The sequence below is a fragment of the Taeniopygia guttata genome, chromosome 1 (assembly GCF_048771995.1).
Source record: "Taeniopygia guttata chromosome 1, bTaeGut7.mat, whole genome shotgun sequence".
NCBI lineage: Eukaryota > Metazoa > Chordata > Aves > Passeriformes > Estrildidae > Taeniopygia > Taeniopygia guttata.
The window spans coordinates 21,727,644-21,744,160 of record NC_133024.1 but is presented as its reverse complement, the minus strand read 5'-3'; the positions used below and the strand labels follow the sequence as shown (position 1 = coordinate 21,744,160).

General features: G+C 41.1%; 2 protein-coding genes across 7 annotated transcripts in view; one reads left to right on the top strand and one right to left on the bottom strand.

Moving 5' to 3' along the window:
• Positions 1–209: 209 nt before the first annotated feature.
• Positions 210–8,509, bottom strand: BLZF1 (basic leucine zipper nuclear factor 1). Its single transcript, XM_002189816.7, has 7 exons — positions 8,369–8,509; positions 6,905–6,961; positions 5,116–5,555; positions 4,289–4,488; positions 2,615–2,743; positions 1,799–2,018; positions 210–1,614 (listed from the first exon to the last, which is right to left on the bottom strand). The coding sequence occupies exons 2-7, from the start codon at positions 6,921–6,923 to the stop codon at positions 1,429–1,431; spliced, it is 1,194 nt and encodes a 397-aa protein (XP_002189852.1). The 5' UTR covers positions 6,924–6,961; positions 8,369–8,509; the 3' UTR covers positions 210–1,428.
• A 27-nt stretch (positions 8,510–8,536) lies between these two features.
• The window catches only part of NME7 (NME/NM23 family member 7), an 88,813-nt gene continuing 80,832 nt past the window's right edge, over positions 8,537–16,517 (top strand). For 4 of the 6 annotated variants that reach the window (XR_003958672.4, XM_002189838.7, XM_072924958.1 and 1 more), the window contains exon 1: positions 8,537–8,655. Coding sequence is in view for 4 of the 6 variants with exons in the window: in XM_002189838.7 (XP_002189874.2) it covers positions 8,653–8,655 (3 nt within the window). In the remaining 2 variants the exon portion in view is untranslated. Of the gene's footprint in view, positions 8,656–16,004; positions 16,072–16,517 lie in introns of all 6 variants that reach the window. The other 2 variants (XM_072924942.1, XM_072924946.1) reach the window with 2 other exon arrangements.

The following is a 16,517-nucleotide window of genomic DNA, read 5'->3' as shown; positions in this document are numbered from 1 at the left end:
TTCCTGTGTCTAGCAAGCAAATCCAGGAGGAATGTTTGCAAAGGTTCACACACACCATCTCTCTAACTGTAGAAAACTACAAAAAGAGGTGCTTCATGGCCTCACACCAGCAGAGTGAAGGGTTTTATGGTTCAATGTCATGTAGTTCTTTTTATGCTACAGAGAAAATAGGGTCAGAAATGTGACTTCATTAAATCCAAAATAGCAACTTGAAAGCAAGCAAAGGAAATTTATTGTAGCTTTCTTCATGTAAACCAAATCAGGGCCAGCAACAGCAAGAACTTACAGCTTACATATTCTGAAAATGGGTGTGAGATCCAAAGGAAAATTGAGTAAAAGCAACCATTTCAGAAACCTTTTCTCTAAACTAGACAGCTTCATATGGTAAATTTGGGGGGTCAACCTAAGAAACTTAAATAAGCTTCTTTGGATTTAGCAGATTGTCTCCTCAAAGTTCTCTTCAAACCTATGTCAAGAACTTCAACTCTACATCAAGATTATAAAACCATACAAGTAAAAAAATACTTTTTTTTTAAACAGTACCAATGCAAACTTAGTGCTTATCTTCACCTTCTCATAATATTCAGGAAGACCTTAGGCAAGGACTGAGTCCTAATGCCAGGCAAGGATGTACTAAATCAAGTATGTCAGTCTGCCTTTGCTGAGGATCAGCTACACAGCAGCTTCACTCTAGAAGCTGAAACAATTGAAAAGCCATTATTTCACCTCTATGGAAACACAAGAAAAACCTAATCTCACAGGGTTTTCTAAAACTCATTTGAAAGCAGATACTACTTATATATTAGAGCCAGAGTTCATTCAAGCTTTATCTCCTTCTTGACTGGAGGGCTGACATTGTATATACTCTTGCTTTCAGAACTTACAGCTATGAAGAATCATTGCACATACTCCTTTTTATAACTAAATTTAAAAGGTAGAACATAGTCTTGAGGGTAGTTCATCACCTTGGCTAAAATTAAAAGAAAAAAAAAAAGCATGTAACTGACATAATGTAATGTATCATTGCATTATTTTTAAATTTAGACATAACTGATCAGCACTCCATTTGCTTTGGTATGGTTACACTTCTGTCTCCCTCTAAAATGAAATTCATTAAGATTTGCTAATAGGACTATAAATGTTAAATAGTCAAGAGCATCTCTATGCTCTATAAATTGGACCAGCATAATGTTGTCTTGCCTTTATATAAGAAAATAAGTAGCTTTCCCTATTGAGAAGTAGTAGAAGTATCCCAGAGACTATGGAAATCCTGTCAATCCCTAACTTCAAGAGGTAGAGAAGCAGAAACTGCATAATTTCCAATGCCAAACCCACCCATTATGGAAAAAGGAGAAAGGGGTGCCTGCTGAACATCAGCTAGTGTAGTTCTTCAGAAAGAGTGCATGTGCAGCTGCCTTGGCTGGGCTTTTAAAGGGCTATCAGCTCTCCTTGACAGTGATTGCAACAATTGAAGGTGACATCTTCGTATCTTGTATATGGGTGAAACCTTCCAATACTTTTCTTTGTGGAAAGGAAAGAAGATGGAGAAGTCTCAGAAAAAGAAACTTCTGTTGATGTTTCTGGATGTGCAGCTGGATCCAGTACACGTAGCATCTAAGGATGGAAAAATTGACACTGAAAATGTTTTTTATACAGTTTAATGGGCTTTTTCCTTCTCTAAGAGCTAGGAAGGATTTCTGCTCAAAAGCCATCCGTCATCTTTCTTCCAGGTTGAAAATTAAGTATCTGTTTACCCAGAACCTTAATATAAAGATTAACATGCATCAAGAGTTCTTACCATTTCAGCCATTTTCTCAGCAGGGGTATTGCAAAACTCCACAGCTGTTGAAGTCTTTTTTGGACTGTTAGTGCCAACATTTCCTAGAAGATGTGAGCTTACAGCTTTGGCTAGCTTACAATTCACAGCTGCTAGCTCTGTTGTAGTGTAAGGCTGGGCACTAGGATAGTATGTCTGTTGTCTCCCCCACTGAAGAGAGACCATGAGCTCCTCCAGCAGCCTGTGCAGAAAGGAAAGAAGCACTGTTACTGGGCTTTGTATTCTATAATGTATAATCAGCACCCAGCACACTTCAGAGGAATCATCTCTTCCCAAGGTTTACTGCATAAGCTAAACCTTAAACCAAAGAAATGGACAAGAAAAGTGTTTAAGAACAAGGAGACAAGTGCGCTGTTCTCCAAGGCAAGGCCTCACCAACACAGGACAGTATTCCTGGGAACACTTATTTAACATCTGGCAGAATAAGCACTGTAAAGTCCATGTAGGTAGAAGAATCTCCTCTTTGGTATTTTGGAAGGAAACAGAGAAGACTCGAAGTCAAGACAGTAAGTGATTAAAGAAAGAAAGCCTGAGGATGTGAGGGATGTCAGTTCCATAGTTTATTACCCTTATAACCTCAGACCTCTAGGGAATGAAGAAAGCATTCTATTACGTTTGCTCTTTCAGCCCTAAGACTGAGAAGTGACCATACAATACATCAGCATATTTTTTGAGTATCACTTGAAGAGGGGAAAGTTACTTGATTCTCCTCTAGCCTAAAATAAACTGACAAAAATGAAGTTTGCACAGAGGTAGTCTGGATTAGAAAAATCATACTTGTGTGTATCAATCATCTCTTGACGGAACTGATCACGTTCATTCAGCAAGTCCTGGATTGCACTTTGTGCATCCCTTGTTTGGCGCTGAAGAATTGCTCTGGTATTGGTCAGCTCATCAGCCATCACCCTGCAAAGGAAACCTCCAGTCAGTAGTGCAAGTGAACAGCTTGAAAGTCACCTTTTTCTACTACAGACCATAATTTGTCTGCTCAACCCGAGTATTAAGCTGCTGTTCTGTGTCTCCTCTCCTGTGCAGAGCCTCTATCAACCTAATTAAGAATAATTTCTGTTCTACTACAGCCAACTTCAATGCAAGATTATGTATTGCCTCAGTTTAAACAATCTTAGGTCACTTAATACAAATCTAGTAACAGACATTTCAAAACACCTTGGGAAAGTGTACATTGACAAGGATCCTGTGAAAGAAAAAGCTAAATATATTTTTCTTTTACTAACAATTCTCACAAGTATGTTGTAATCACATCAATTCACTCTTCTCTAAAAATGGAAACTATGGCTATAGACTGCATTCATTTACCTCTCTGCCCTACTCAGGGGCAATCACTGGATGCCAGATATGAGTGTTTAAGAGCTACTAAGGAGACAGCTGTTGTCACATTTTGCTACGCCGTGAGGCTTGGCGCTACCCCTCCAGCAGGCATTTCAAATGCCTGTGATATTCCAAATGCGAAAATCAGAATGACATTTAAACAACCACCAGTTAGAAATACTAGAGATAAAAATGAACCAGAATGTTACAATATTGAAGTGTTACTTTAACCACACTGCTGAGACTCACAGCTCTATCTCAGAACTCCTCATAATGTTAAAAAACTCCAAGTTTGCCTAGTACTCTTGCTCAGCTAGCACTTACAAGTACTATTACATCCTACATGTTACCCAAGTTACCATTCACCCCATTTGCTGAAACTTCTCCGGCAAATTAAAGGGAGGAGACTGTATTCTACAGCCATTTCCTTCAAGCATTAAGGTCTTTTGTGCTATGCATTAAGCATCATAATTCAGTCAGTTATATCCAAGTATAGCAGAAAATTAAAAATCCTAGAACACTATTTACAGATCTGGTAAGACAACTAAGCAAGTTTAAAGTCATTGTCAAATGAGATTTTGACTTTCACACCTCCTTTTATGGTTAAAGAAGTAACAGTAAGGTCCTGAGCAGCAACACAACCAGTGTTTGATAAAGAGGTCCCCCTACTTTTTCTTCTGTAGTAGATCCCTGACTCACTACAGGCAGAACTCTTAAACACATCAGCTTCTTCTCAAATTGATGACTGTATCATACCGAAGGGAGGTTGGGGATGAAAATCAACTAACTACCTGTAAGAAAAGTCAGCTGCCTTAGAAGACATTTTTATACCTAAATGGCATGCAGTTTTATCAAAATTAAGAGCTTCTCTTGCTTTCTTGACAAGAGCTGTAGTGAGATTTTAGAAGTTTAGGATTTGCTGTATTACCTCTGAGAAGCAGGACTGTTCAGATTTACAAGGAGCTTATTTTCTTTATACCTTTCCTGTATTCTCAGATTTCATAGTAGGTATCACTATGGCTGTTGTGGCTCTCCTCTGCATATGTAAGCACACTGCAATGAGTGTATGTGATGAAAGACTGAAGGAGAATGCTGTTAGGACAGCTCCATGAGAGGGAATACCTGCTTGCTAGGAATTTGCTTCTCCACACATCACATTGTATAGACATACGCTCCAACTGTTCTGACAACTGAGCCATATTCCGGCCCAGGACTTCGTTTTCCAGGATGAGCTGATTCTTCTCACGAGCCATTCGTTCAAAGTGGTACTGCAGATCGTCCCCAACAGAAGCAACAAGTAATTTCTTCAACTCCCGATTGACCTGGAATTAGACCAGACTCCTTTGTGACTATCAATAGAGAATAAAAACTCCTAAGAATGCAGTGCAACTTATTCCAAATTGCCAACAGTAAATTGTCTTTCTCTTTCCAGAATGGGACATATCCAGGCAAGCACAAACGTATGAGCCTAATGCATGTCCAACACATTCTTGTTTAAATTCTAACAGTCAAAGAGGAAGAATGAAAGCCTACTGCAGGAAACAAAGTTTCAGTAGTATTCAACTCCTGAATCAGTAAGATAACAAAGGATTAGACAAGACTTCCACAGGTGTATGAAAAAGGAAGTTATAGTCAACCCTTCTACAGCATAACACTTCCCACTTTGTGATTAAGAAGCAAAGTCTTTCCTCATGAAAGATTCATTTCCCTGCAGCTATGTAGTATGTTTCTCCTAGCTAAGTCTTTGACTCTTTCATCTTTTGTCAGAGAAGCAGCACTGGAATACTTTGATGTACTTCTACTCTGCATTTCAGCTGCTAAGTTCAAAAGGGAACCTATTTGTTTCAAGGCTAGAGTGTCATAGCAGTTCTCTTTGCTCACATTCACAAACTGCTTCTACAAACCCTAACAGTTCAGCTGTGGGAGAGCAAACACCTTTAATTTCTTACCTCTGTCTGTATACGCAGCTGATTAGAGAGACCTTCTTTATCTTGTAACAACCGCTTTTCTGAATTCTTTAGCTTTTCAATTGCAGTTTTCAGCTCTATCTGTTCTTTCTTGGGATCTGTGGCTCCATCTGACTGATGGAATGTGTCTCCTCTGTGTCCCACAGATTTAGCTACCTTAGCATTTTTAGTTGGAACAACATGGGTGATGGCTGCTTTGGGGATTAAAATTCTAATAGCTTCAATCTCCACTGATTTATCTGCATGTACTTTTCCCAGCTGCAGAACTCCAGGACTCAGGGAAGAAGCTGTCTTTTTATCGGGGCTGTGGTGAGTGTGATGGCCGGCAGTGTTAGCTCCAGTGATTACTTCCACTGCTCCAGCTGTTTGCTCTGTTTCCATGCCATCTCCAGGTCCTCGAATGGGTGAAGAGGCATCATCAGCTGAAATTTAGAAATTGTGGAGGAAAAGTTTACCACCTTTCACTTGGTTATAGTGTCCTTGTAAGTCTTCCCTTAATTTCTGTATTTCAAAGTTAGAGATTTTCATTCTACACTGCATGTGTCAAATAGTCCATTGCAACAGTGATTATCAAGCACAAGTCACAAAACCATAGGATAGAATGGTTTGGATTGGAAGGGACCTTCAGGATCATCTTGTTCCAAAATCCCTGCTGTGGGCAGGAACACCTTCCACTAGACCAGGTTGCTCAGGGCCCCGTCCAACCTGTTCTTGAACTCTTCCAGGGATGGGGCATCCACAACTTCCCTGGGAACATGTTCCAGTGTCTCACCACCCTCACAGTAAGCCCTTGCTCAAGTAAGTACTTACTCAAATGTGCATTGCTCATAACAACAGCAGTACAAGACACAAATACTGACCTGAATTGCATTAATTTTAATTTCTTGCTGCCATACAAGATTAAATGCAGACACAAAAAATAGCTTTCCTGGAAAAAAAAAGTCTTGACAACTTTACTCATAGGCTGAAAACAAAATCAGGTTTTGGGAGCTGGCAGTATCAGAGCAGTTTCGTTTAAAAAGCAAGAAGCAAATGAAGCAAGGAGTTATTACCCAGACAGCTACTGACACCTTAAGAAGTTTAGCAGACTTTTAAGTATTAACATGTTTTAGTTGCCCAAGTTTAAGAAAATGTTTAAGAAAAGCCAACAATCCAGTTCTGCTCCATTTCTGACCTACAGACTCCAGCATTCCCAGTAATGCTGCATTCTGCTCCACAGTTCCCAATATACATGCCATTTACTGAAATTAATTTTATTTAAGTCCACTAAGTTTTCAGCTGGATGAATTATTATTGTAGTGAAGTTTCCTCACAATGGGCAAGAGATACAAAGTTTCTGAGGGCATGCCTACACATACTGCTTTTTTTCTCATACTGCAGGCAGTAATGTGAGCTTCTATCCAAATATTAATGGATTTCAAAAATGCTGTAATAACACATATTAGCTTAAAGTTTGCTGAATCAGTACCAACAGGTTCTAAATACCAGAGGAGGCTGTCAGACAAGTGTACAGAGATCACAGTACCAGTGACAAACTTATTTTTCAGTATCGAGCTGAATTAGAAAAGCTACATTCAATTGCTGTTTCATTCAGGCAGCTCTGGTTTTCAGTGTAATAATGAAGTCACAAGAACTACATCCTCACAGCTACATAAAAGGAGTAAGTTTAAATGAAAGGAGCCTGGTTTACAGTGTAACTCTGGTGTTTAGAATTCCAGTTAAAGTACTTCTTTTTAATCCAGTCTGCTTAGATGTCTTATGAACACCTTACCTTTTTCTAGAGATGTCATTTTCTCTTTAGCAGCCAGCTCTTCCTAACTAGGTAAGTCTGAGGAAGAAATAAGGAAGGGAGTAAAGAAAAAAAAATCTTTAAGAAGGTAACCACAGCAGTTAATCTTGGATTATCCTGTTTTCTAGTAAAACCTCAAAACTCCAGCAGCACAGTGAAAAAGTCCACACCAAAGCAAAAGGGAAAACCACAAAATAATAAAAACTACACCAAAACCCATAGAGTTAAAAGGAGAAGACTATGAGTCTTCTGGCACTTGTGTCTTTTTTTCCACCAAGAGCTGCACTTCAACTCCTTTGCAATGCTCCTCATCTTGTTCTAGTTTCTATTCCTTAAATTTTATTTTCTGGTCTCCCTCCCTTCTTTTTACAGTGAGCCTCCATCTTACCCTTTCAAAGCCTGTAACACTCCCACAGAACAACTACATGACTGTGCCAAGATAACCTAAAATCACAGAACCACAAGAAAAGGAAATCCCACACTGTGTTTCAAGCAGATGAAGAGGTGAGGAGGAAACACTGGCAGCTGCAAAGCTGCACAATTCCTTCAGTCCTGCTTGCTGAAACAACCTTTTTGATAGGGCCAATTCTCAATTAAAGAAGGAGTCAATGCCCTGAAGCACATGCTTACTTTAACCTAACAACAAAAGCTGACAGTTTGGCCCTAATCACCATCCTGGCCATTTTCTCCCTTATCCACCAAAAGCATTGACCATTGCCACATTCGTCCACAGCGCCATCCACTCTCAATTACACGTGTCACTCATCCCTCTTTTCTAGGGTCTAACTACATTCCTTTGAGATCAGTATACTCCTATCTTGTTTGGCTGGCTTTTTTCCTTGAGTTCTCCCCATTATTCAAGGGAGATCCCGAGGGCTCCTGCTTCCTTTCCCTGTACCTCTAACTGAAATGATTTAACTACAGCTTTTTGACTTCCACTGCAGCAGCTCTCTGCCCTAAAAATAAAACGGCAGCAGTGAGCACACTGCTACCTTTGGATTTCTAGACTAAAGAATTGTTTTGTGTCAGGCAGGTTTATCTTTTGTGATGAACAGAAGACAAGAGAAACACCTTTTCCTCCTTAAGCTTCCTTAAACTACAGCTAGAGAGAAGTCTCACCATCTGTTGCTTCTACAACTGGAGTTGTCTGTTCGCTTACTTAATAGCATTAGGTGTTAATCACCACTGCTGTTCCTTCCTTGTGATTGAGGATCTCTATTTACTTGATGAGAACGAGGAGGATGAAAGAGCAGCTGCTCAGGAAAAGGCAAGAATACTCAACGAAAGACTGATTAGGAGCATTCGGGCTTATCTGCTCCATCAGACACGACCTGCCGGTGATCCCGCTCCTTCAGAGTTCACGCTACAGTCCCGGCCAGTCACTGAAAGCCTCCCAACACGTCCCCCTCCTCCTCAATCTCCCTCGCTGGTTGCACCATTACCCACCGCAGCCCTCAGGACGCCGAGCCCTGCAGGATGCAGGGCCTCGCACAGCCACGGCCCGCACAGCCCCGGGCGCCCTGCCCTGGCCCCGGCAGGCCGGCCCGCAGCGGCGATGTCGCGACAGCCCCACGGCGTCACCTCAGCGGCTTCCGCGTCCGGCGGCGGGCGGGGCGCGCGCGTCGCGTCCGCTCCCGCCCAGCCGCGGGCCCGGGCGCGGGGCGGCGCTTCGGTTGCCGGGCAGGGGCGGGCCGGGTATCGCCATCGCTGCCGTCGTCAACGTCGTCGCCATGGTGAGCGGGGCCTCCGCGGGGCAGAGCCCCTCGGGCATGGGAGGGACGCGCCCAGCTCTGCCCGGCCCTGGGCTGAGGGGCCCGTGGGGTGCAGCCGGGGGTGCTTGAGGGGCTGTTCGGGCTCGTTGGCACAGCTGCTGCCGCCGCTGCCCCGGAGCAGCCCTGAGCTGGGAATGGGCTGGGCCAGGAGCTCGGGAGGCCGGGCGGGAAGGCAGTGGTGCATTTGGAGGAGAGACTACCTGTGTGCTACACAGGGTGCGACTCTTGAGGCTGCCATGTGCAGGGCCTGGAGTCTGACTCGACAGTCCTTGTGGTTCCCTTCCATCACAGCATATTCTGTAACTATACTGAAACTCAACGGCGTCCCCTTTGCCCAAGATGCAAAACCCAATGTTGTAGAGCTGGTTAAAAAATCAACAGCTTTGAGTTGCGTTTTGTACTCAAACTCAATATGCAAGGCATGCAGTAGCCAGGCAGGATGCACCTGTGGGTGGGTCCACCCTTACACACCTGTCTTCAGCACCTCAAATTTTCCCCAGCCCTTCCAGCAGCTTTTTTTGTGCCTTGTTTTGTATCACAAGCTCAGCATGTGCCACTTATAGAGTAGTGCCGCTGTTTGTTTGCAGATACAAGGTTACAAATATTCTGTTTAATCCTGGTAAAACTGTAATTTTCAATTCCCATGTTGAACTTATTCACATTGGCAGAAGTCTTGCTTTGTGAGTTGTACATCAGGTAAAGAATTTACTTTGTTTTAGTTGATTGTCACTGAGTTTGACATGTTTCTAAACTCCCTTTAATTCTGAGGTGACACCAACTTCATTAAAGCAGTGCAAAATCTTACAGCAACCTCTAACAAAACATTTAATTGAATATTTGTTTAATTTCTTTTGAAAAGCCTTAGTGATAGAACTACATGATCTGACATAATTCTGTTACATGATGATTTTTATGGGTCACTGAGTTTCTTCCTATTATATTCTGTGCTGGAAATACCACCACTGATTTTTTTTCCTGTTCTTTGTGCGTTAAAGATATTTGATTTTGTCTTTTATTTGTAGAAATGCTTGAAGATTTTCACTTTGCCCTTTTCTTATTTCACATTTTTTTCAGTTAACAAATTTTGTTCTCTTAATATTTTTCTGCTGGTAACTGTGGTTTTAAAATTTAGCCATTTTCCACTCTGCCTTCAGTTTTCTCTAAATGTAGTGTTTAACCTGCAAGTTTCTTCCCAGCTGCATTGTGTTCCACTGCTGCTGAACAGAGCAAAATATTTGTTTCTTGTGTCTTAGATCTTCATATTGTCAAAGTTACCATACTTTTTCTTTTTCCTGAACTGTTTTGCGCTCTCACTGCAACCTACTGTAACTATCAGATTTTGTGTGGTTTTGTTGTCTGGCCAATTTCTCCCCTTGTATTTGAATTTTTATTGTAATACTTTGCATTTCTTTCTATAGAATTTTCAGATTGTCATTCTGATTTCTGCTTCTAAGATGCTTACAATCTTTCCCACATTAGTTGTCAGCCCAGATTCTGGAAGTGTGCTTTCTCAATTTCATTTTCAGTGTAGTAAGAAAACCTGAAATAAAGCAGGTGCATGGCAGATCATCGTGGAACACCATCTGACTCCCAGTTGGCAAGGGAAGTATTCCTAATTACATCTTCATATGATAGATGTATCTGCTCTTTAGTTTAGGCCATAATGCCTTACTCAGCTTGTCAGATTCACCTTGTCAGGTGCCAGATTAAAAGCCTTATCTGTTCCCTGTTTGTCACAACTGTGGCTTCTCCCGTGCTCACTGTGTCAGAAAAAGATTTGTTCTTGACAAATTTTTTTATGTTGTTGTTGTCTTAAATGTTCAATAACCAGCTACTTAATAACTTGTTCATTATCTTCCCAAACACTGCCTCTCTTGCCCTTCTCCTGCTCCTTGAGACCTTTCTGATCTGGTCTTTTAAGTGTTACAGAGTCCTGCTTGTTTCTTTTATACTTAAAAAACCCCTTAATTCTTCTACTCATGTACCCTTCCTCCTGACAGTTTCCTAAAATGCGTTAAAAATAATTTTGCAGCTGGAAGGTGATGGGAGAGCAGATGTTTGGGAATGAGTGCTGCTCAGTTACATATGGACACAGGATCCTGGGAAAGGGCTAAGTTATGTGTCTGTTGGATGCCATGACTTTATGTACCAGACCCGTCTTAAATCTGTTCAGAACATCTTTTCTCAGGAGCAAAATCAGAATATAAAAGATGCCTTCTCATGGATTCTAATACTGATCTGCAAGCGGGACTTTTTAGCCTTAGCATTTAAATTAGATTCTGAAAGTAATGAATTTTGGGTTAGAAAGCTTGACCGAGCTTTAGTACTATGTTGCTTCCACTTAATCATAAAGCTTGCATAAGTTTTAACATATATACGTACTCAGAAAAAAACCTGTTACAAGTCATATGGCCACAGGAAAAGAAACACTTCTAGTGGAATCAGTTTGGAATGTATTTTTGTCACACCCTGTACTCCACTCATGTGCAAGCAGTGCTCTGGAAGTGGTTGTGTGCATTGTAAAACTGGGCAGGCATATTGCTGTGGTGGCAGGAGCTGAGGTAAAGGGACAAATATTCTGAAACATCCTGCAGTTATTTTTCAAACAGCACTTTGGCTTTATAGCCTGCTAATTTGTAGAGGGCAGCTTTCCTTGTCATCAAATGGCAGCATTTCAGATCAGTTCTGGTGTCTGGTTTCCAGTTGCGTGAGACCTGGCTGCTGTGGAGGGTGAGCAGTAAATCCCCAAAGGGAAACCTGCTTTTCTCCACCCAAGATGTGCTCTCCCTCTTGGTTGCTGGAATGCTCTGTTATTCTGTAATGGTGTCTTTCATATCATCACATACAGAGAAGTATTTGTCCATGATCTTAACGACATTAGTTTCTTTTGATTCATGAGTTTGGTGCACTCTGGCACTTGAAAGTTTCAGATATGGAAGTGCAGCATTTTCCAGAGAGCAATGGGCTCTGTTCACCACAGATACAGAGCCTGACTGCGGTGGAAACTCTGCACCTGGGTGCAGTTTAGAGGATTTCCTTTTCTTTCACCCTTTGAAACAGTTATTGTTACCCCTTCAACCTCACAGCTGCACTCTACATTGCAAAGACTCTTTGAACAACAGGACAGACAAATTATTTTCTCGTGCATAAAGAAATCAAGGCACATAAAAGCCAGGTGACGTGTCTAATTGATGCCATCTGGTTTTAATCTTATGGATGTAGAAGGACATGGTTAGTGGAATTTAAGTATCCAACTACCTTAGTTATTTTTGCAGAATTAGTGGGAAATACATATGAAATTTGCCCTCCTGGTTGCCAGAGCTTGCAGTCTTGTAATTTTGACAAAAATCTTATATATATATATCAAAAGATGAGCAGTTCAGCTCACTTCAACAGAAAATTTGACAACTTGTGTGTTGCATGTTTGCTGTAATTATTATTATAATCAGTTCATTAGTAAAACCCACAGCTTGGAGAATATCAACATGGAAATCATCACCCTTTAGACAAGACAGGAAAAAAAAAAAGAGAATTTTTTTTGTAAGTGCTTTGAAATAGTGCATCAGTGGAAAATATTTCCTTTTTTAGAAGTGGGTCTTAGGAAATTAATCAGGAATTTCTAGAATTTGACAATAGTGAGCCCTGGGTTTTCATGGTGTGTTCAAATTTTCAGCTGAAAAGTTCATAAAGGCAGAACAGCTCATGGGGCTGTGTTAGTTTACAGGAATTTCTCTTGGGACCTGGTGATCTCAACCATACTGGATGAGCTGGTAAAATGGAATAATTTTGATGCAGATCTGTCATTCGGAACTGACCATATACACAGGAAAAACTCTTTCCTGCTAATAGACTTTCCTGAACAAGTGCACATTTATAAAATTACTTTTTTTTTTTCTTTTTGCAAATTGCTTACTTCCTGTTGCAAAACAGCTGCCATTTAAAAAAAAAAAAAAAAAAAAGACATTTTGAACCCTTCCAGGAAAAGGTGCAATATCTCTGCAAAACACACTTTCCTAATGCTTGAGAAATTTTGCTTCTTTGGTCTTAAAACAAGACTCAGTTTCACTAGAGTGATAGCTGGTGATTACATGAATTTTCCTCAGCTTCACAGTGGCCTGATCCTGTCAGTTGAAAGTTTGCAAGACAGAAACAACCACAAAGCCAAATCTCTGTACTTAATGGCCAGCCCTCATTGGCAGCATTTCATCACAGGGAAAAAAATTGTATGCAGTGTGAGGAGAAAATAAGCAAAATGCTATCAGGTAGCCTCTAACTACTTATTGCATGATGAGTCTTCCAGTGAGCATCAGGAGTATGTCATGGTTTTGTCTTGAACTGGTGATTCCAAACAGTGGAAATTTGCTTCTTCAGCAGGTAGGCTGTGTGTGTTGTGTAGGATGTAGCTGATAACATATTTTTGGCACTCTGTCAGGCAAGTGAAAACTGTTCGAAAACCCCCATAACTTTCCTTTGTTCCAGGAGCTCATTTTGGCTTTGATGTTGACATTTTTATGACATATGCTTTATAAAATACCACCCTACAAATACAAAGTTGACAGGTTTAGAATGCATGGGATAAATTACCTCCTACTGTAGCCAAGTTTTGGCTTTGGCTTGTAGAAATTACCATCTCTCCAAATGTAATTTTAGATGAATTGATGGCTCTTGTGATGGGGTGGCTCAAACAGGTGACATTGTGATAGTCAAAGTTATCTAATCTCCCTTTGTCACCCAGAGTTGTCTGTGCAGACCTTTTGGGTTGATGGTACAGATATTAATAACTGATTTGTCAGTCCTAATGGTATGTTGGTTTTTTAAAATATATATAGGCATAAACTCAAGAAGTTCAGGAATTAACTCAGTGAACCAGTGCCAGGAATAATGAAAAGTTACAAACTTTACTCCAGTTAGGAGTAAAAAATATTAGAATTTGATGACAGAGGCAGTAGTTATTTAGAGAGATGTTCTAGGCAGATTTGATGTGGGTAAAATTTACAGTTAACCATCAGAGCTCAGCACTTTTTGAAAGTACATCTAAATTGTTCTTAATACAGGAACCCAGCTGGTCTGTGTCAGATCTGGAGTAGCTTGGAAGGATGAGCATTACCTTTGGGCAAAGAGACACCAAGCTATAATTAGAACCATAGAATCATCATTTAGGTTGGAAGGGACCTCTAACCTGCTCAGAACATGTCTAACCAGACCAGGCTGTTCCAGGCTGTCTCCTGGCAAGTCCTGAACATCTCCCATGATGGAGATTGCATGCTTCCTCTGGGCATCCCATGCTAGTGCTTGACCACCCCCTTGGTAATTATTATTTTTTTTTTCTAGTATATGACTGGAATGTTCTATGTTTCCATGTGTGTCCTTTGCTTTTTTTGTTCTCACTGTGCACCTTCAGCAAAAGTCTAGATTCCTCTTTTTGGTGTTCTGCAGTTAGGCAGACAGCAGTAACGTCATCCTCAGCTTTCTCTAGTCTGAGTAGGCTCAATTGTCCCAGCCTCCTGTCACATGTCCTGTTCTCCCAGACCCTGACTGCCTTGGTGGTCAGTGGCTGAGCACTAAAAACTGAACCTTTTAGGTTTTTCTGTTTGATAGTGTCTGTTTCCTTTAAGCCAAAGGAGTAGTGACTGTCCAAAAAGTGGTTTTGGCTGTTCAGTTGCCCATTTTAGTGTCAGTTTCTAGAATCCTATAGTGATCTGGTATATCCAGATGGAATACTCTGTTAGTCATGAACTGGCTGGTGTGAAACAATGGATGTGGGGAACACCTATTGCGTTAGGTCTGAAGAGGGCTTTTCCATGAACACTTGACTTTTACCTATAATTGTAGCTGCCAGGAATAATCACCAAAAGTACTATTTCCTGACAGTAAGCACTGTGCTTGGCCTAATGCACTCTAACTATTTTGTGTTCCCTTGTGTCATTATACAGATGGAAACCAGAGGCCTTGGTGCCCAAGCAACACACTGAGGCCGCTCAGTAGCGTTGTGTGGGTGGAACCCCATAGTTCTCCAGTCAGCAAAATGGAAAGAAAAAAACAGCATAAGGTTTAATAAATGGAGTAAATTATGTGTGGCAGGGCTTTGGAACATGCTGTCACAGTTTAATACTAAGAATGACAGCTTAGCAAGTATTTCCATCTATAATGATCTCAGATCTCAGATCAGATGAGCACATACAAGAGGTAGAAATTGTCTTTTGTTTTTATTTTTTTATCACATTCTGTGCCTATTAGAGTTATGAGATAAACTCTGTGAGGTGCCTTTATGAGTTGTCCTGGAGTGGGCAGCTCTGATACTTAAAAACTGTGGCATTGAGATTTTTGGGAGGCTGTGGGATTGGCATTGGGAGGCTGGACATTAAGGAAGGCCACCTGCCCATGTTCAGTTTTCCTGTGTAAAAGGACTTCATCACCCTGGCTGTTGTGATCTGTGCTGTATAATTTAGTCCTTTCTACCTCCTCATACGAGGTTGCTAGTTTTGAAGCTCTAGGTGTACTAGGAAGAAATAGCAATGGCTTCTACCTAATCATTTCACAAGTGAATTCTTGAGGTTTCAATAAGGTGCTCAACCTGTCCTTGGGCACCAGAGGGTGCTCAAGTCTTAGGAAAGAAGTGGCTTTCTCCCAAGATGTGTTCCTGAGAGCCTGTGGCATGATCTTTATTTGCATGGGATCCTTCAGTAATTGTAACTACCTTATGTCGCTGGCCAGGGGACTATGTACAAATTATGAACAGGACAGGACTGCTGTGGAACGCGTCTCGAGCTGTTTGTTTTTTGGCATCAGTCTCATTACATGGTTATGACACTGGGAAGATGCCAGCAGCTCATATGCCAGGCAGCAGACCAAGAACTTAATGTTACAACTTACTTTAAAAGCTTTTTGACCAATCACACAAAGCAAAAGCATATTGACACTAGTTCTATCCATTCACTATAAATACACATACCTTTGGTTAAAACAATGCTTGCTTATTTCAAATACAATACTTGCTTGTAAACCTTAAGATACAATGCACAGAGCTCCATTATTAAGCTTAGAACTTCTTACTATCCCGCTAGATATACTTTTTTGTAATTTAGGGAGTTATTCTAGACAAGTGTTAATACACAGACCATTGTTCTATTTGTCCTTACTTTTAATTTCTTCTATAATTTTTCTGCTGACAAATCTTATGGCTACTGCTTAGCTCTAATCACCATCCTGCTGTCTCTGAGATCTGCCTTTTGCCCAAAACCCTCTGATTTCAAGGATTCCCACACCTTAATTATCTTTTTTTTTTTTTTTAAATCACACTTTCCCTGCAGAATACTCCAACATACTTGGAAGGAGAGCCACATATAAGAGAGGGCTACACATGGGAAGTGGAGAGAGGTGGGTAGGCATGCTTGAGCCTGTGTACCTGTTCTTCCACATACTGCACTTTTAAGTGTGATCCCTCACTAAATCTAGTACTCCTCCTATTTTTTGCCTTTCTTTGTTTTCTTTCTCCTACTGTAGGGACTGTATCATGCTGTATGTTTTCTAGTTACATAGCAGCAATGCTGTCTTTACCCTGTCCCATAGTCTCTTTTACAATACACTCTTTGAACTGTGGTCTTTTAAGTCTGAAGACTGCCAAATCACTGGGATGGAGTAGAGGAACTGTGGTCTGGATCCAATCCTGGCAGCTACTGACATTCTGGACTAGGAGTGTTTCCTGGAGGCAGCTGCAGGGGCAGTGGTCTGGGCAGCATTTTCCCTTTCTGACTTCTTCCACAGTTGCCTGGGTCTTGTGCTCCAGTGAATGGTCTGTGGAAGTAGGATGAACTGCCTCTGCT

Coding starts and splice junctions, on each gene's coding strand:
- BLZF1 (XM_002189816.7), bottom strand. Junction 2,019..2,614: donor GAGATGATTGATACACACAA/GTATGATTTTTC, acceptor CTTTCTGCACAG/GCTGCTGGAGGAGCTCATGG. Junction 1,615..1,798: donor CTGAGAAAATGGCTGAAATG/GTAAGAACTCTT, acceptor TTCCATCCTTAG/ATGCTACGTGTACTGGATCC.